We start from the raw sequence: 17174 nt of genomic DNA, 5'->3' as shown, positions 1-17174 counted from the left end.
TTGAAGTTCAGAGGCTCAGGGCGACTAACGTGTTGTGTGCATGATGTAAACAAACAGACTTGACCTCAAAAAGTCTTCAGCCAACACGGCCCTGGCCCTTGGCGGCCTCGGTTTGGTTGGTGTTTGTTGTTCTCCCTGGACACATTGTTTCCAGTAAACAAAACGGCGTGGTGCTCCCTGGCATTGACAGTGACAGGGGTTGGGGTTAGGGCTTGGGACTCGCGCTGGGACCCTAGACCCCTGCACTGGGACCATGGTGGCTATCTGGAGGTGGTATCGCAATTTAGCACAGACCAGCGGCCGTTGCTGGTTGGCAGCGATCTGGAGCTGGTCTGCCCATAATCAGCAAGAATCCTTTGGGTGGTTACATAGCCAGCGCAAGCGCAGGCCAAGCACAAGGACCAACGGAGATGCATCCATAGAAATGTGTGTGGTTACATACTCATACACGTACCGGTACACGTATTAGGCCATGCAGAAAGAGGCATACAGAAGCTATCAGGGAGGCCAGCAGCGCGAGGGCGAGTTCAGGGCCTGCGCTGTGGTGGCGACTGGCGCCCTGAAGATCACCGGCACAGCGCAATCTGGGCAGAGACAAGGAGAGAGACAGCGACAGAGATACGACAGAAGAGAGAGTTCCAAGAACAAGAAGCCGGTCTCAGGCTCGTCTTTTCATCCCATTCCTGTCTGGCCTGGCCGTTGCTGCGGCTGCACGACGAAGGAACCAGACGCCTTGGGTACCCCTAGACCCGGGCATTTTTACCATCTCTTTGCAGGCGATAACAAGTACCAGTACAACGAGACACTAGCTGCGACTTGGCCTGTAGCTGATAGGCGTCCTAGCTGAGAGCCTTTAGTGCTCAACAGCCTGCCGCCCCCACTGTAAGACAGCCGTTCCACTGTATGCACAGGGGCTCTAATACGAACCACGATTTTTCATGTTTTTTTTTTCTTTTCATTTTTTTCTAGCTAGTGAACTACTTATTTTTCTTAATTTTTTTTCTTTTCCTCTCCGCATTCCACGCTAAAGCTCGCAGCGCCGAAAGCGAAGGACGGCTACGTCGCGCCTACATTTTAGGTTGATTTTTCTTTTTCTTTTATTTTTTTCTTCATTGTGTCCGCTTCTGCCCCGAGCGTCTGAATTCTGCGAGTTTGCCCATCAAAAGCGTCGAGCGTCCCGCCGAGCCACTGAGCAGCCGCCTTTTGCTTCTTTTTGTTCTGCCAGCTCTCAAAGGTACGTTTTCCACGGTCACGATCCACGCTCTACGCCCCCCCCCCATCGCGTTCCTCTTTGCTCTCGTCCGCCTGCTGACTCTCGTCTTGCTTCTCCAGCCTCTTCGCACCATGTCGGCTCCCACTTCGAGTACGATTCTGCTTCCCAGCAGCGACCCTGCCGCCTCGGCCGGTGCTGCCGAACCTTCTGCCTCTTTGACTGACTCCAGCCCCTCACCCTCTTCAGACCTGCCGACCACTGCGGCTGCCGACTCAAGTCCAGCGTCCTCGGCTCCCGCTGCTGAGACCTCGTCGGCTGCTGAGCCCACATCGGCCGCTGAGCCCACGTCGGCTGAGACCAGCGCTGTGCCAGCCTCCTCGTCGACCCCCGAAGCCACCAGCGCTGCCCCGGAATCATCAGCCGCCCCCGAAACCACCTCCTCAGTCGCCCAGCAGACGACAACAATTGCGCCAGAGACGTCGTCGCCCGTCACATCATCGCCTGCTGCCACTTCATCCCCTGAACAAACTCAGTCGCCTAGCCTCGTATCCAGCATTTCTACAACCCCCATTGGCTCGTCAGTAGATCCTGCCTCAACCACCGCCGCCGACCAGATCACTACCGCCTCTGTTTCCACCAGCACCTTTGTCACAACCATCACATCGACCGACAGCAGTGGAGAAACTGCCACCAGCGTCGATTCCTCATCGACAGCATCCGCCTCGTCAACCGACACGAGCAGCGGCGGCGGTGGAGGCGGTGGAATGAGCGATGGAGCCCGGATTGCCATCGCTGTTGTTGTTCCCGTAGTGGCCATTGCCGGCCTTGCTGCCGGTGGTCTGTGGTGGTGGAAGCGTCGCAAGGCCATGCAGGTTGCCGAGGAGGAGCGCCGCAAGGAAGCCGAGGACTATTCGTACAACCCCAATGGCGACCCTACCATTCCCGGGACTGTGGCTGCGGCTGACGGCGCCTATGAAATGCGCCAAGACTCCAACACCGGCTACCGCGGTTGGGGAACCACCACCATCGGCTCGAGTGGAAGAAAAGCATCCACCACTCTGTCCGGCCCCGTGGCTGTAGCCTACTCGGACGACACCAGCCCTTCACATGGTGCACCCGACGCCCGCTCTGGCGACCGCCTGATCGAGTCCCAGGCCGACTCCTACTCGCCCGAGGGGGAGATCCTCGGCGCCATGGGCAGCGGCCAGGGCCAGGTCAGCGATGTGCACCGTGGCCTGTCCAATGCCTCCTCGTCCTATAGCGCCGCCGGCCGTTCTGACGGATCTGGCGACGGTAACATCGGTGTGGCCTATAGCGGCGTCGTCAACAACCAATTCTACGACCAGTATGGCTCGGCGAACCCCTACGACGCTCAGTACCAGGAAGGCTACACTCCGAACGGCCAAGTCCCCGGCGCTGCTGGTCTTCAACCTAGTGAGTTGCCGGGCCAGCCTGTCATTCGAGATAACCCGGCACGCCGCAACACACGCATCGAGGGCCCATCGCATTTCCCACAACAGAGCGCCGGAATAGCACAAAACTTCTAGCCTCTCCTGAACACCGACGTTGACGAAACACCTCCTTCTTTCCAATCTGCCTCTTCTCTTTGACATATAACTCTTGCCATGACGACTCACGGATTTACTTCATCTACCGCACCATCTATTATTTTTTTCTTTCCCCTTACCCTTATTCTTCTCCCTGAACTCCCTCTACGACACCCTCCTTATCCGCCCTTTGGCGTCTCCGTATCTACGCCCCTAGTCAGTTCGCCCGGCCTATGAGAGAGATGAGACATTTGCCGCGCTGGCTTGCTTCCACCACAATCCATACGAAGAAAAAAAAGAAAGGATGGGTGGCGAAGCAGGCTTACCGACGTCATTGAACTGACTCTCGAGGCTTACCTTTCCTTTGTGTCTGATGACCGCTGCTGTTACCCTCGGCAGTTGTTCTTTTGCTGGCCACCGTGTTTAAGCTACTTCGACCGGGTCTTGTGGTGCCTGAATCTTGCGTTTAGTTCAAGACTCACCACAACAACACGCTCCGAGAAAGGGCTCGTCCCTTTGTTCACTCACTTTTTTTTTTCCAACACTTCACACAATCTTTTCTTTTCTTTTTGGTCTCATATATATCCCACCCTTTTTTTTATCTTCTCTTTATACTCTCTTGTGTCATTCTCGATTTCGTATTTTTCTCTCTCTATCTCTGGCCCTTTTCTTTTTTTCCTCCACATCACACATTCTCTCCCCCATCTCCTCCCTTTTCTCCCTCTATTTAATCTGGTTGTTCTCATAAAACAGGTGCTCCTTAAGCCAAAAAATGCTACTGGCATTGTTGTGCGCCAATTGTCCCTTCTCGCCATTCTTTCTTGTTGCCAAGGGTAGTGGTGAAACCAGCTAAACAAAGCCTTCGTGAATGCCTGCGGCTGGCTTCGTAGACAGGCTATGTTGAATATCTTGGTTTTCCTTTCTTTATATATACGCCCTCTTTTTGTTTCCCCTCCACTTTGTCGCCACTTCTGGGACCGGAGATCACCAAGTCATAGCAAGGGGTTATACCGTACCGTGTAGTTGCTTTCTACAAATACAATATATCCGTAATCTTTTTCACCTTTTATAGTTCCAAGTCATACATGTCCTCCCCTTGTGCTGCATACGTACCGTACCGTCTTTCCAGATCTCCTCTGTCTTCACTTCACCCAGCCTGCGCGTGTATGCCCTCGCTCAAATGCCTGCGAGACCACCAGAATCTACACGCCGCAATCTCATGCGCCGTCATATCCCGCACCTCCCACGCCGTGCCCCGGCACCCGCCAACCTCATGCATCAGCTCATCGTTCCCCTTCCCAAACACCATGATCCGTCCCCTCCCCGGCGTCCCGTCTGGCTCCCTCCCATCACCCAGCGGAGACACAAACGCCGGCCACTCGCCCAGACACCCCTCCCCCTCTCCGCCTGCCGCAAACTCAACCACCTGCGCATGCATCCGCTCCGCCGCCGCCCGCAGCCCCGCCCGCCCCTCGAGCACCTGCATCTCGTGCGTCATGCCCAATGCGCTGTCTGTATGACACGCCAGCCCAAACGGCGTGCTCAGCGCCGCCCACTCGTACACACGCGCCGCGCCGCACGCCGCGTGCGCGCTGTGCAGCACCGGCGTGATGTACGCCCAGTGCGCGTACACCGCCTCGGCGCGCCGCCAGTGACTTGCGTTTACGGTGCCGTCGTCATCGGGGAGAGGGTACAGGGCTTCCAGCTCATCGAGATCGGCCGATGTCAGGCCGCCGGGGATAAGCCGGGTGAAAAACTCGCGGAACGCCGCGCGCGAGTTGATTTCCCGCGGGACAAAGAGCGCGCCCTCGTGTGTGCAGAAGCCTGTAAGCAGCGGCGCGGCTGGCGCGGGCACTTCATCTGCGCGCGGCGCCAACGACGGTGCACCCCAAATCAACCCGCGCGGGCCGTCCACGACCGGCTGGAACGGCCAGCACAGGCTTGGCGAATCACGCGCCCACACCTTGCCGGCCGCCGCGCAGAGCTCCTGCACGGACAGCTCGCGCAGCGCATCAAGCAGTTCGGGAACCGGCGCGAGGCGCACGCCAGCGGCAGCCAGGAACGCGCTGAATTGCTCTGTGGTCCGTGGGTGGACTGTGGACAGGACACACCGCGCAGTCGCGGCGCCGCTTTCGAGAATCGCGCGGCGGAAGGGACGCTGTGACGCAGCGGCATATACGGTAAGAATGTGCCCGACCTGAAGGCAGGAGTTAGCGGCGGTCTGTATATATATATGGGCAGGCCGATTGAAGCTTGACAGAGAGCAAAGTATTCGGTATGTAGAAGACAGCTGGGAATCGCTGTGCGGAGCAGGGTCTCACTCACCATGTGCGCACCAGCACTTGACCCCATCAACGTGATATTATCCTCATCGCCTCCAAACCCTTCAGCATTATGGGAGACCCAATCCAACGCCAACATCGCGTCCCAAATCCCCGCATTCAGCGTGCCCGGCCCCTTGTCGCCATAGTTCTCCGACGCCTCATGCTCCAGCGCATGGACCTGCGCGCCGCCCAGGAACCCCAGCACGCCGAGCCTATAGTTGGCCGCAACGACAACCATCGGCGTGCGCGCCCACGAGACCATGGAGCGCAGGTCACGCGCCATGCTGGTGCCAAAGTTGAACATGCCGCCGTGGAAGAAGAGGACGATGGGGAGAAGCCCGTCTCCCGCCTTCCACGCCTTGCTCTCAACTCCCGCAGTCCGGTAAATCTGCAGATTCAAACAATCTTCCCTCTCACCCTCATCCTCCCAGCCGCCTCCCGTCGTCGGCGCCCCCATCCCCACCTTGCGCGCGTCGCGCTGCTCGCCCAGCCGCGGCCCCTCCGCCACGCGCGCGCGGCGAAATCGATTCCGCCCGCTCGTCGATGTGCCGTATGGGATGTCGTAGAAGGCGTCGACGGCTCGTGGGTAGTCGCCTGGTTCGGCGGGAAAGTGCGTGCCGAGGTACGTTCCCTCGCCGACGTTTACTGTCGGGTGCGATGCTGCTCTTGAACTGGGCGCCATTTCTGGTGATGTGAGCGTCAATCTCGTGGTTTGTTGCTTCAGGCTTCGCTTTTGTTATGTGTGAAGCCAAAGTGAATCTACTTGGCTTTGGGGCAGCGAAGATGTACTTGGTTCGGAGGGAAACGGACCACAAGACTACGGGATCAACCGGATCTGTTAGATAGAGCCTGATTTGTAGTTGGATTCAACGGCAAGGTTCACGCCTCGGGCAGTCTTTGCACTTGATACGATAATAGACTTAGATTTGATGATTGAGGAAAAAATATTGTTCATGTCAGACAGAGCCTTCACGTAATTAGCTCTTGGTCAACTGGTGATAAAGCTCTTCTACATACATACTTGCTAACCCTAACTACGAAGTCTAGAGCATTCAACGTCAAAACCTGTACGACTATTCAATCGTGTACTCAAAAGACTTAAAAATTCAAAAAAAGTAACAAAGAACAAAAAAACCCCTCGCTGCATCGCAAAAGGCAGCCGAGCCGTGAAAACACCAAAACCACTCATAGGAGAACGCCGCGAGAATCCGGCTTGACCATCTCAATGCGCCAGCCTTGGTCAAACTTCTCTCAAAAAGCAACCTGACAGTATGAAAGATAACTGGTCCCGCAATCTATAAAACATGTATCCAGACGAAACACTATGATAGCCTTGTAACCCAAAGACAAGACACGCCTTTATTTATACGCCAACTGCTTTGGGTGTCCTTTCAGCCGCCTGCTTTCGACGTTGTTTCTCGGCCCATTCACGACTTGCCTGGCGAGATCGTTCGGCAGCCTCTTCGCGCGCAGCTTTGGCAGCTTGCTCGCGCTTTTTGCGGTCAAGCTCTTTGTTGCGCGTGTATTGGCTGTCCTGCGCAACAACTTGCTTCGCGCGTTGACGTTGCATGTTGATATCTTCAGCTGAAACAGTACTGCTTTGACCGATTGTTGAAGTTGAAGTGGCCCGACTAAGCTGGCCACCAGATAGCTTGTGTTCCAGGTTACGTCCCCGGAGAGCATCTGATCCTGGAGTTGATGATCTCGGTGTTGAACGGCCCTGAGCCGTCAAAATCGATGCGCGCTTCGGAGTAGAGCGGCAATCCTTGTCACCCTCGGAGGCCTTGCCCTGTCGAGCTCTGCTAGAAAGCGTCTCGCGAGGGTACTGGCCACCGCCAAAGATGCTAGCTGGAATTGGACGGGCCTTGAACTCACGTGCCTTGCGCTCTTCTTCCTCTTGGCGCCGAAGCCTTTCCTCATGCTCTAGTCTTTTTCGTCGTGAAATAGCTTCACCTGGAAGTTCAAAGTTGGGGATTGTGAGACGCTTGGTGGACTTGACTCTGTGGAGCGATGGGGTTGACACTCGAGGCGGCGTCTTGTGAGCAGGCGACTGAGCCTCTTGGTCTAGCTTGGCTGCCAGGCGAGCTTCCTTTTGTTCCTTCAGCCGGCGACTAACGGCAACACCTGGGAGTTCGAAAGTCGAACTAGTGATGGGTTTGGCTGACTTAGCAAGAGGCTTGGGAGGCAGAAGACTATTCGGGCGAGCCACAAAACTACGTGTCTTTGACGCCCTATCTCCACTCTCAACTAATGGTGAGTTTTCAGTCGACTTTCTCAGTGACAGAGAGCTACTCCGTCTCATACTGTTATTTAGTTGGAACTCAACAGCCTTGGAACGGCCTAGAGTTTGGGCCTGTTGTCTCGGGGTGATGGGTGATCGTTTGGGAGTTAGGTGTGAGCTTGAGACCGCCTTGTCTCCAGTATTTTCCCGCGTAGGTGTCATTACGGGATTGAATTGAGCATCAAGAGCCTCAATGTCGTCTGCTAGTCTATCAAGTGCCTCAACTGAATCTTCGATGCGCGAAGGCGCACTAGGAGGGTTGGCCACAAAGGGGCTTCGGAGAGCAGGGGACATATAGTGAGAAGGAGAACGAGTCGGGGTCTGGTTGAGGGACCGGGCCATTGGTTGAACTTGGTCAAACATTTTGTTGTTAAGTATGGAAGAAGGCACGGCTTCGGCGTACGAAGGCGGCTGATCTTCGTGCTCAATAGGAACGGGGTAAACCTGAGCGTAGGGATAATTAGAAGGGGCGTCCTTGATTCTTTGAAAGATGCTTGGATGCTTCTTCAGAATTTCGTGATTAGTGTCCAATCGGGTGGCTATAATGGATGCGATATTAGTAAAACTTTGGTCTCCTTCACCAGAACCACTGTTGACTTGGGAGTCGGTTTTGGCGCCTGTATCTACGCCTGGACGGCAATCTGCAGCAGAAAGATGGCCAGACCCGGGCACCTTAGTCTTATTCAACTCCTCCAACAAACTAATGCCATAGACCAATGTAAATAGCTTATCGCTGTTGGTGTGTTTAAAGACGACGGCATCGGGGTTGGCAATGCGATTCAGATGGCGGTTATTGTCGCATACAGGCACCGCAAGCACCGCCTGAAACTGACCTGCAGTATGACGCTCAACCTCACCGTCAATGTCCGACGATGGTTTCGGAAAGTCGCCTTTGTTTCTAAATGAAAGAGGACGAAGATGATTGTCTTGAGGGGAGAGAGTAATACAGAGTTAGTTATGACCGTGGTTGGGATGGATAAGCAAAGGCAGACTCACCAAGTCCTAGTAACAAACTAGGTGAGGCCGGGCGAGGAACTTCAAATGAATTGACAGTACCAGGCAACGACGAACCGGACGAGGTTCTACTACTTGATGATACGATATATTTGCGGTGATCAAGGCGATGTGAAGGAGACACCGAGCTACCTGCACTGAGGTGAGAGGTGGAGTTGGAATTGCGGAGAGCGTGATAGCTAGTGCCAATGTCTAGATTTTTGATGCCGTTTAAAATGTCTTCAACGTTGCCGTCAACACGCGGTTGCAAAGGAATATGGTCTCTGTTGTCGTTGTTTGTACGGCTATCCCAAGAACAAGAGCTGAGGGGACTTGCACAACGACTGGACTCGGGAGAATATGCTGAGGTGTCTTCGAACTCGACCAGAACTGAGAATCGAGCAGGATCTCGGGGATTTGCTGTGGAAGAATTCATGATTCAGGGAAAAACAGGACAGACTGGGCTGCCTGTATTATTTGCAGTCGGCAGCGGGCCTTGACTAGACGTTCCGGGGGGTGGCTGCGTTTTTTCCTCAGGAAGACGGCCAAGACCCCTCCTTCAATGCTAAATTCAGGAATTCTAATGTTGATTCCAGGGGCTACCTATCCACAAGGCCGGCTTGGGGAGGGGGGTTAATTTTACAACACCACGTTTTAGCAAGGCCCAACGAGTGGTGCAGAGCACGTTTAGAGTCTCAAGTAGCCCAATCGGGACAAGTCAGGCAGTCTGCGACGGAGGTTTTGAGAGCGACGCTGGACTGGAGATGCAAGCCAGCAGCAGGCCGGAGAAGCAAAGAATGCAAGCTAATTTGGTGTGATTATGGATGTGACGATGATGCCGAGCTGATGAAGTCAAGTGACTTGAGCTTAAACCGTAGAGACAGAGGCCGCCAGTGGGAACAATACCAGTAAAAAAATTGAAGCAAGTGAACAAACAAACAATCTAACAAGAGAAAAGAAACATATTGAAGCTGTGGAAATCCAAAGTGGTGAAAGCAGACAACGAGATATTTTGTAGAAGAACAAAGTAGAGATAAGCAGAGACGGCGAAGGGGAGAAAATACTAGAGCAAAAGCGTGAGGGGCAACTGGAGATACCCAAACCAGAGGGGACAGCCCGAAAACAGAGGAACAAGGCAACGAGGCAAGAGCGCACGAAAGAAGAAGACGCAGATGCAAAAGTCTGCCAGAGGCAAACGGCAAGGACCCGTGAAAGAAGCAACAGCGGCAAAGTGCGGGCGGCCAGCGCTAGATGCAGAAGGCACGCTCGCTGTTTTTGGCACTTCTTGCCTGACTTTTACGTCGCTCTCAAGGCAGGTGCTAGGTCTTGATGTCGACGAAATTAAAGGGGAGTTGCGGGCTTTGGATGCGGAAGGAACGTCAATTTTGTGGGCAGTTTCCTCCGTCTAGAAAAGTCACGGACACACCACTCTAATAAACAACGCCGTCAACAAAGCTACAGAGCGACTGGTTATTTCTGTCCCATTCTGATGTTTTTGTTATTCTGACTGGTTGACTGTGTGTACACGTACGAGCAGGTGTTGGACTGGCAACGGTAGACTCATAGGAACCGTTTGATCCAGACTTCTGACACGTGGGCAGGGCATGAGCGTGTGTTTCCATGTTCATACCTCTCACTTTAGGGTTTCCTCTCCCTTCATTGTTCACTATCAAGCGTAACTAACTCTTCTTGACGGCTTTTTTCGACTCAACTCAAGTCCGTCACCTTTCGCATTTCTTTTCATTTGAGTTTAGGCAGGGGTCGAGTCATTTCCCAGGACCAATGCAAACTACAACTTAGGCCCTGGCCCTGCATGAATCGGCAAGGTTTTAATCTCACATTCATGCATGGTGATGTAGCTAGGAGCATCCTACGATATGAAACCAAGTCAACTCTTCACTTTGGTGAAGAAAAAAGAGCCGGGGAGGGGAGCCTGGCGTCAACTTCAGATAAAATGCACAATCCAGATAGTTGTGTGTATTTGCATAGTTAGCTACTCCCATACCATAAAACTGGCCGTATCAAAGCACGAATCTGTATTTGGAACTGACGCTGAAAAAAAACCCCAAAATCTGACAATGAAATTATAACTAGTTACATACATATATTCTTGGACAGTCATCCAACGAATCAAATGTTAACGCCCATGTTATCCATGATCTGTTGTCTCATGGTTCGTCTCTGACCGACTTCACTATCTTGGTGCTGAGCACCGCTTGTAGTCGCTGTGACGGAAGAGTCTTCGCCTTCAAGTCTCCGCCGGAGACCTTCAAATTCGGCGCCGCGCTTTTGGTGAGCCAGACCGACCATCCAGCCGGGCAGTCTCCATTTCACCAGAGCTGTCGGCATGAAGTCCTTCCACGCATAGCCTATAATCCAGCCCAGAACAGCTCCCAATAGTGACCCAGGCATTTGCAACATAGCCAACTGCATGGCAAGCACATAGCGGTACGACTTATCGGATAGCGTGACGCCTGCTGGTGGCGCAGCGTCTGGGGTTGCGTCATTTTGGGTGGCCGAGATGCGGTACTGGTAGAGGTGAGGCACCAAGAGATGGTACTGTGCCAACATGGCAAATATCACGGGGGTCGGACCAGCCGGAAGATAATTAAAAGCACCACCGGTCACCAGTCTCATGAAGAAGGCCAAGACAAATGGCGGGATAACTGCAGTGAACATAGAAGTAACCAGAACAAACGACTGAGAGACAGATGTTAGCCAGGTTTTGCCAGCCATGGTGGAGGTGGGATAACTTGCCGCATATTTTCGAGAGCCCCAAATGCGCTCAACTATGCGCATGTTGTAGAGGGTTATGCACGCAAATAAGGCTTCTGACGAGTTGGTGTAGCTCAGCTGATACGTGAACAAGCGCCAGAACTGGCCGTATCTCCATAGATGCGGGTCAATGAGAATATAAGAATAATGCTTGATATCAAGTAGGCTCGCGGCAATGGAAGATGTTACTAGGCCGATGACCATGAACTTGGTCACGGGTGTGTTCGTAAATGACATGGCGATTTTTGGATTTTCCGTGGAGCTGGATTTTCGCTTCTCTTTTCTTTCTAACGTGCATGTGCTAGGGTCGAATTCGAAGGAAAGTAAGATCGCAGCCGGAGGATCTAAGTTGTGTGGGTTGGTGGAGGTTGCTGATGGGCTTTTACACTTCGGTTGCGATGCTGCGAAGCGGGAGGTCAGGAAGAACGGCGCGAGATGTCAAAAATCGAACGGGAAATGCGTGGAAGTGACTGCATTTACATTTGACCAAAAAAAGCCAGGCTTACATTCGATCCATCACAAGTGCGGTCAATGGTGACAGACAGCATCACCGCTGTAAATACAGCTTCAGTGACGAAAGAGGACAGCTTTGCCTGTGTGGTATGACTAATCAACGAGTCAGCCCGACAATATTGTTGACACGACATCTGGCAACAGCTGCTGGAAAGGTAGTTGCAAGGCTGCCACATTTCAGGGTGTTGCAACCAACCAAGCCACTTTCTGTGGAGCAAGAGCGCCGTTGCTGGCTTCGGCTTTCTGCGCTTCATGTGATTCTGCCTTGTTACTTGTTTACATTTACTTTGTTGCCTCCAAACCCCGCTTGCTTCTTAAAGCATCGCCTCGTCTGACTCTCTTATTTATTCCTCTGCTTCTGCCTATTCTTCATAATTTGCCCGCCTCTGCACATATACGATATCCTGTCGAAGTCCGGTGCTTATAATCAACGTTGATGCCCATATCTGAAGCTTAGGTTTAGCTGTTACACACCTCGACCTTCCATTAGCTCCCACATATTAAACATCGACCAAACTCCCTCACCGAATCAGACTACCGACGAGACGTAATTAACATATACCCACCGTCCTCCGGAAATGTCGGACCCCTATCTCACTCACTTGAGCCGCTGGGTCAGCAGCTCTCCCCCTGTGGAATGGGCTGTAGGTAAGATTCATGAACTGTTGATTAGTGCCATTCGCCAAGGCCCCATTCCGCAGCATGTGGCTATTGTGATGGACGGTAATCGCAGATACGCACGCGCTCAGCGCATGGAAACGATAGAGGGCCACCACCATGGCTTCGAGGCCTTGGCCACAGTAAGTGACATAGCCATACCCTCATCCCCCACAGAGATGACTGCTTTAGCTAACCACCTCCTACACTCTAGACTCTAGAGATTCTCTATAAAATAGGAGTCAAGGTTGTTACCGTCTATGCCTTCAGCATTGAAAACTTCAGCAGGCCCAAGCACGAAGTCGATGGCTTGATGCAGCTCGCCAAGGTGAAGCTCGAGCAACTTGGCCGCCACGGAGACATTCTGGACCGTTATGGCGCTAAAGTCTGTGTTCTTGGACCGCGCAACTTGCTGCGCCCCGATGTGCTTGAGGTTGTTGAGCGGACGGTGGAAATGACCAAAAACAACAAAATGGCAGCATTGAACATATGCTTTCCCTACACCTCCCGCGAAGAGATTACTACTGCTGTGAGACTGACGGTGCAAGAGTATCTCAGTCCGCCACAGAAGAGCACCATGTTCTCGCCGTCTCGGATCTCTCAAAAGGTCCTGTCTAAGCATCTGGATTCACGAGATATCTTGCCGACAATTCGGGACACTAGCCCGGCCCCTTCGGCCAACTCTGATATCGACGATGCGGTCTCGACGGCCACAACTCTCCCCCCCGACTCTCCGCCGCTTGCCAATGTGCGCGGTCACAACCGTCTGCCTAACCCCGAGACGATTACCGCGGACACCATCAACAGTCACACTTACACGGGCGATAACCCGCCATTGGACATCTTCATCCGCACCAGTGGAGTGAAGAGACTCAGTGATTTTATGCTTTGGCAGTGCCACCAGGACACGTACATGGCCTTCCTATCTTGCTACTGGCCAGAGTTTGGTATGGGTCAACTCTTGCCTGTCATGCTGGAGTGGCAGTGGAAACAGAAGCAAAAGGCTCGCGACGAGCGACCGGCCAAGGGCAACCGGCCCGCCTCGGCTCGCATTACGGGCTAGACCGAGATTGGGTCTTTGACTCTAGAAAATAAGAGATTTGCGCGACATGAGCGCGATGGGGTTCCTCGGCGTTTACTTTGGGATTGATTCTTGCCAACACAGGACCGTTGTAGTGGTTACTTTTTGTTTTCTTTTGCTCGTATTCTGTATCACTTTATATTTTTTTTAGACCCATACCTTTGTTACGAGAAGACATTCTTTATCATGACACTTTAATAATACTTCAATCCAGAACATGTACATGATTATCTCATGGTTGCGTCACTTCACTGTGAGAATGAGGTCAAGCCGCCGCCGCGCCGCAGTTAAGTGGAGCGCAAAAGATAAGATAAAAGATAAAGCCCCATCCACATGCGCCACACTGACCTGCTCCAAGTAGGCTATCCTATTGGTCAATACGAGTCAGCCACAGGCCGAATTGGGCTTAGTGGCAGCCAAATGTGCTGAGAAGAGAAGCGCAAAACGCAAAACGAGCACAGGAAAGCCGCCAGCTGCAGCGAGACAGGGCAAATGAATTAATAGCAGGGGCGGAGAAGAGCCAGGACCAGGCCAAGAGCGACTCCAATCCGCGGGTTCTTCACTTTTGCTTCTCCTCGCACTTGCTAGCTTCTTCAACCGCTGAATTTTCCGTCCTTGTTCTGCTATGAGCGTCGCTTGAAGCCCCGTGACTTGCAGTCTTGATTTTGGCGAACAAGCTCCTCTGCTCAGTCTGTTTCGCGATTGTCCTTGCTTCAGGTGTTTTGCTAGCCTTCGTTTCGTTCCGTGAAGCTCATCTTCTATTCGCTCGCGATTTGACCTTTGCTCGTTTGCTCTCCGCTTGCGGTGCCGTTTTTGCGCGGTCTAGGCTCACTCGATAAAATCAACTTTTCTATTCGTGTCTCCTCGACCTTTCCACACTTACGCGTACTCATACTGGCCATATACTCGCTCTTGTTCTGCTTCCGATGAAGCCTGTCAAACCCCCCGCTACTACCGCTGCCATTGCCGTCACACCCGAATCCACAGTGGCCGTCGCCTCCTCGATTGCGCATAACCGTCGCTCACAGCCTCCCCGACAGACTCGAATGAATCCTCCCAGATCCCAACGGGGCTCTGGTCTCGGCGCCGGTGGTGGCCGCGATGGTGACTCCGGCCCGTCGGACCAGCCCATCAACATCTTTCCAGCCATCAACTACCTCGCTGACTCACTCACCACCTTGCCCAAAGAGCTGATCCGCCACTTCACCCTCTTGAAGGAGGTCGATGCCAAGATATACGCGCCCGAAGAAACCCTTTTCAATCTCACTGACGCCTGCTACACGGCCCCTATGCCACAGTCCAAGCCACTTCCCGAGGGCGTGCCTGAGCGGCTCCAAGGCGTGGTAGCCGGCGGCGAAGCACTCCACAACCTCGACCCGACCCCGGTCCCCAACACACTAGGCGGAGCCCCCGGTGAGCCCAACTTCCGCGCCAGTCTCTACGACCCGCAGAACCTCGACCGGCGTCAGCTGTTCGCCAGTACGGCAGCCCAAATCAAGGAAATGCTGGTCGCGTTGGAAGAAAAAAACCACGTTATTTCCACGGCTAACGATGCGCTACAAAAGCAACTTGCGCGCATGGACAATGTGTGGCCTCATCTGGAGGAGGACTTTTGTGATGAGGCGAAATGGGGTAGCGTCAATCACTGGGCCTATCCCGAGAATCGCGCCAAGGAGGGCCGTCGTCGAGATCACATCTCAGCTGCTGCGTTGGCTGCTGCCGAAGAGGCCGCTGCTCGCAGCGACGCTCGCAAGCAGGCTGTCCAGGCCAAGAAGGAAAAGAAGCAGCAACAGCAGCAACAACAGCAACAGGAGAACGATTCCGAAGAAAACAAGAAGGCCAAGTCACGCCGAGCTCCCGAGGCTTCGACATCCACCGGCCCTGCACATACTTCGGTCGGCCTCGGCATTTCATCTGGCTCGACAAATAATGGAGCTTCAACGATTAAGAGACGCAAGGCCGAAAAGGCGCCAACTGCTAACGGAACTGGCTCGGCAGATAAGACAAGTTCTGCTGCATCATCAAACGGGACAAAACAGACAAAACCGCCAGCCAGCCCGGCTCCTCATGTTCCTGATGGTACCAGAAAGAGAAAGGCGGCATCGACAACAACAGCGCAGCCCAAGAAAAGGTTCGTTCGTGATATACAGCGTGTGGTTGGATCTAAACTGACATTTATACTTTTCTTTTTCGTAGCCGAAACGGTGCTGGCACGACGACTTCTGCTGTATCGTCACCTGTCCTAGGTGCCCTTCCCGACCCCAAAACCACCTCTGCTCGCAACTCGCCCAAGCCCACCTCCAACTCCCGACCCCCTGCGTCGCGCGGTCGTCAAAACTCAATCACTTCCGCATCCACAGAGAATGGGAAAGGCTCCAAACCCACTGGACCATCCCACAAAAGCAGCGGTGCCGGGCCTCTGACCCCAGAACTCGGGGCTGCGCTCACGGGTCCAGTGCTCACTCGGCCTGAGATTAAGAAAGAGACCGAAACACACGAACCCGGGACGCTTACCCTCGGCGGATCCCCACGCAAGCGCGATACAGCGCTGTCGCGCACTGATGACCGCGGTCGTAGCAACACCACGACACCAGTACTACCACCATCCATGCCAACAGCTACAACCAAGAGCGGGCGCGTCAGCAAGCCCTCGACACCGGCTCTTGCCACGTTCCAGGAGACTTCGGCCCGGCTGCGCACATCGCGCAGCAGTGATAGCGGCAAGGAGACAAAGCGCAAGAAGGGCTCGACCCCGCTGCAGGCCCAGACTGTCGTAGAGGAAGAAGTCACTGCGGTTGCTAATGTGGAGGCCATGGACGCGACTGTCCAAGAGGACGAAGAGATGGAGGATGCAAATGAGCCGACGTACTGCTTCTGCAATGGTGTCAGCTACGGCGCCATGGTAGCCTGTGACGCCGACGACTGCGCGCGCGAGTGGTTCCATTTGGAGTGCGTAGGCCTGAAGGTAGCACCTAAGACAAATGGTAAGTTTTTTTTTTTTTTTTTTTTTTTTCAATCCTCTTGCCAAAGTCTTTGCACTTGTTTGTGTTTGGTACTGGTCTTTTTTTTCTACATTTTCTTTTTCGCAATGCTAACTTTTATGGGTACATAGCCAAATGGTACTGTAACGACTGCAAAGAAAAAATGAAGCCGGGCAGCAAGAAAACATCACGGTAGCCCAGGCGTGCCGCTGATGTTTTTTCCCCTGTCCTTTCCCCCTTTGCACTATCGGAGGCCCGTTAACAAGACAGGAGAACAGTGTTTCCTGTGCTGGTAGCCGGCTTCAACAACATACCGAACCAGACGGTATCCTTGTCACTATTGTATGCTTCCTGTCTTTGTACTGGACTTTGCCATCTCTTTTTCTTCTTTATCTAGAGACTCTTTGGGTCATTGATTCTCACCTTTGCACGACTACATAGCATCATCTTATGGTTGTTCTAGTTATATTTTTGGAGGCTTATTTGTCTAGAGGCTGTTTTCTTTTTTTTCACTCAAAATACAGGCATCTCGCGTTGCCGCTTTTCATATGCCATCTTATATCTATCAACATCAGAAGATAGTATAACGTCACCGTTCATGAATTTGTAGTAGTTATGCGGCATCTTTCTCGTTACTAGCGCCATTTTTGATTGAAGATGTATTCCGCAATGCTCCTATTTTGGGCTATAGCTATGGGCCACGTGAGGACGATTCAAAGAGAGAACATGAGCATAGCCCGGTAGGTTAGATATATTCAGGCCTTGTATACGTATGTACATACAGGCTCATGTGACTTACTTTCATCATT

General features: G+C 53.1%; 6 protein-coding genes across 6 annotated transcripts; 3 read left to right on the top strand and 3 right to left on the bottom strand.

Moving 5' to 3' along the window:
• Positions 1–1344: 1344 nt before the first annotated feature.
• BROUX77_000937 (uncharacterized protein) lies at positions 1345–2760 on the top strand (the record flags this gene model as incomplete). The annotated part of the gene is made up of 1 exon (XM_073753596.1): positions 1345–2760. One exon carries the CDS (start codon positions 1345–1347, stop codon positions 2758–2760), a length of 1416 nt encoding a protein of 471 aa, XP_073609172.1.
• A 1147-nt stretch (positions 2761–3907) lies between these two features.
• BROUX77_000936 (uncharacterized protein) lies at positions 3908–5766 on the bottom strand (the record flags this gene model as incomplete). The annotated part of the gene is made up of 2 exons (XM_073753595.1): positions 3908–4957; positions 5086–5766. The coding sequence occupies 2 exons, from the start codon at positions 5764–5766 to the stop codon at positions 3908–3910; spliced, it is 1731 nt and encodes a 576-aa protein (XP_073609171.1).
• Positions 5767–6447: 681 nt separating this feature from the next.
• On the bottom strand, positions 6448–8794 carry BROUX77_000935 (uncharacterized protein; the record flags this gene model as incomplete). Its single annotated transcript, XM_073753594.1, has 2 exons — positions 6448–8291; positions 8362–8794. 2 exons carry the CDS (start codon positions 8792–8794, stop codon positions 6448–6450), a joined length of 2277 nt encoding a protein of 758 aa, XP_073609170.1.
• A 1694-nt stretch (positions 8795–10488) lies between these two features.
• BROUX77_000934 (uncharacterized protein) lies at positions 10489–11370 on the bottom strand (the record flags this gene model as incomplete). Its single annotated transcript, XM_073753593.1, has 1 exon — positions 10489–11370. The coding sequence occupies one exon, from the start codon at positions 11368–11370 to the stop codon at positions 10489–10491; it is 882 nt and encodes a 293-aa protein (XP_073609169.1).
• Positions 11371–12224: 854 nt separating this feature from the next.
• BROUX77_000933 (uncharacterized protein) lies at positions 12225–13366 on the top strand (the record flags this gene model as incomplete). The annotated part of the gene is made up of 2 exons (XM_073753592.1): positions 12225–12446; positions 12518–13366. 2 exons carry the CDS (start codon positions 12225–12227, stop codon positions 13364–13366), a joined length of 1071 nt encoding a protein of 356 aa, XP_073609168.1.
• Positions 13367–14310: 944 nt separating this feature from the next.
• BROUX77_000932 (uncharacterized protein) lies at positions 14311–16561 on the top strand (the record flags this gene model as incomplete). The annotated part of the gene is made up of 3 exons (XM_073753591.1): positions 14311–15515; positions 15581–16368; positions 16497–16561. The coding sequence occupies 3 exons, from the start codon at positions 14311–14313 to the stop codon at positions 16559–16561; spliced, it is 2058 nt and encodes a 685-aa protein (XP_073609167.1).
• Between the last annotated feature and the right edge of the window lie 613 nt (positions 16562–17174).

Source organism: Berkeleyomyces rouxiae, assembly GCF_048999995.1.
Source record: "Berkeleyomyces rouxiae strain 22BRR77 chromosome Unknown BrBRR77_ptg000001l, whole genome shotgun sequence".
NCBI lineage: Eukaryota > Fungi > Ascomycota > Sordariomycetes > Microascales > Ceratocystidaceae > Berkeleyomyces > Berkeleyomyces rouxiae.
Note: the sequence above shows the minus strand (reverse complement) of the source record. Positions and strands in the feature narration are given on the sequence as shown.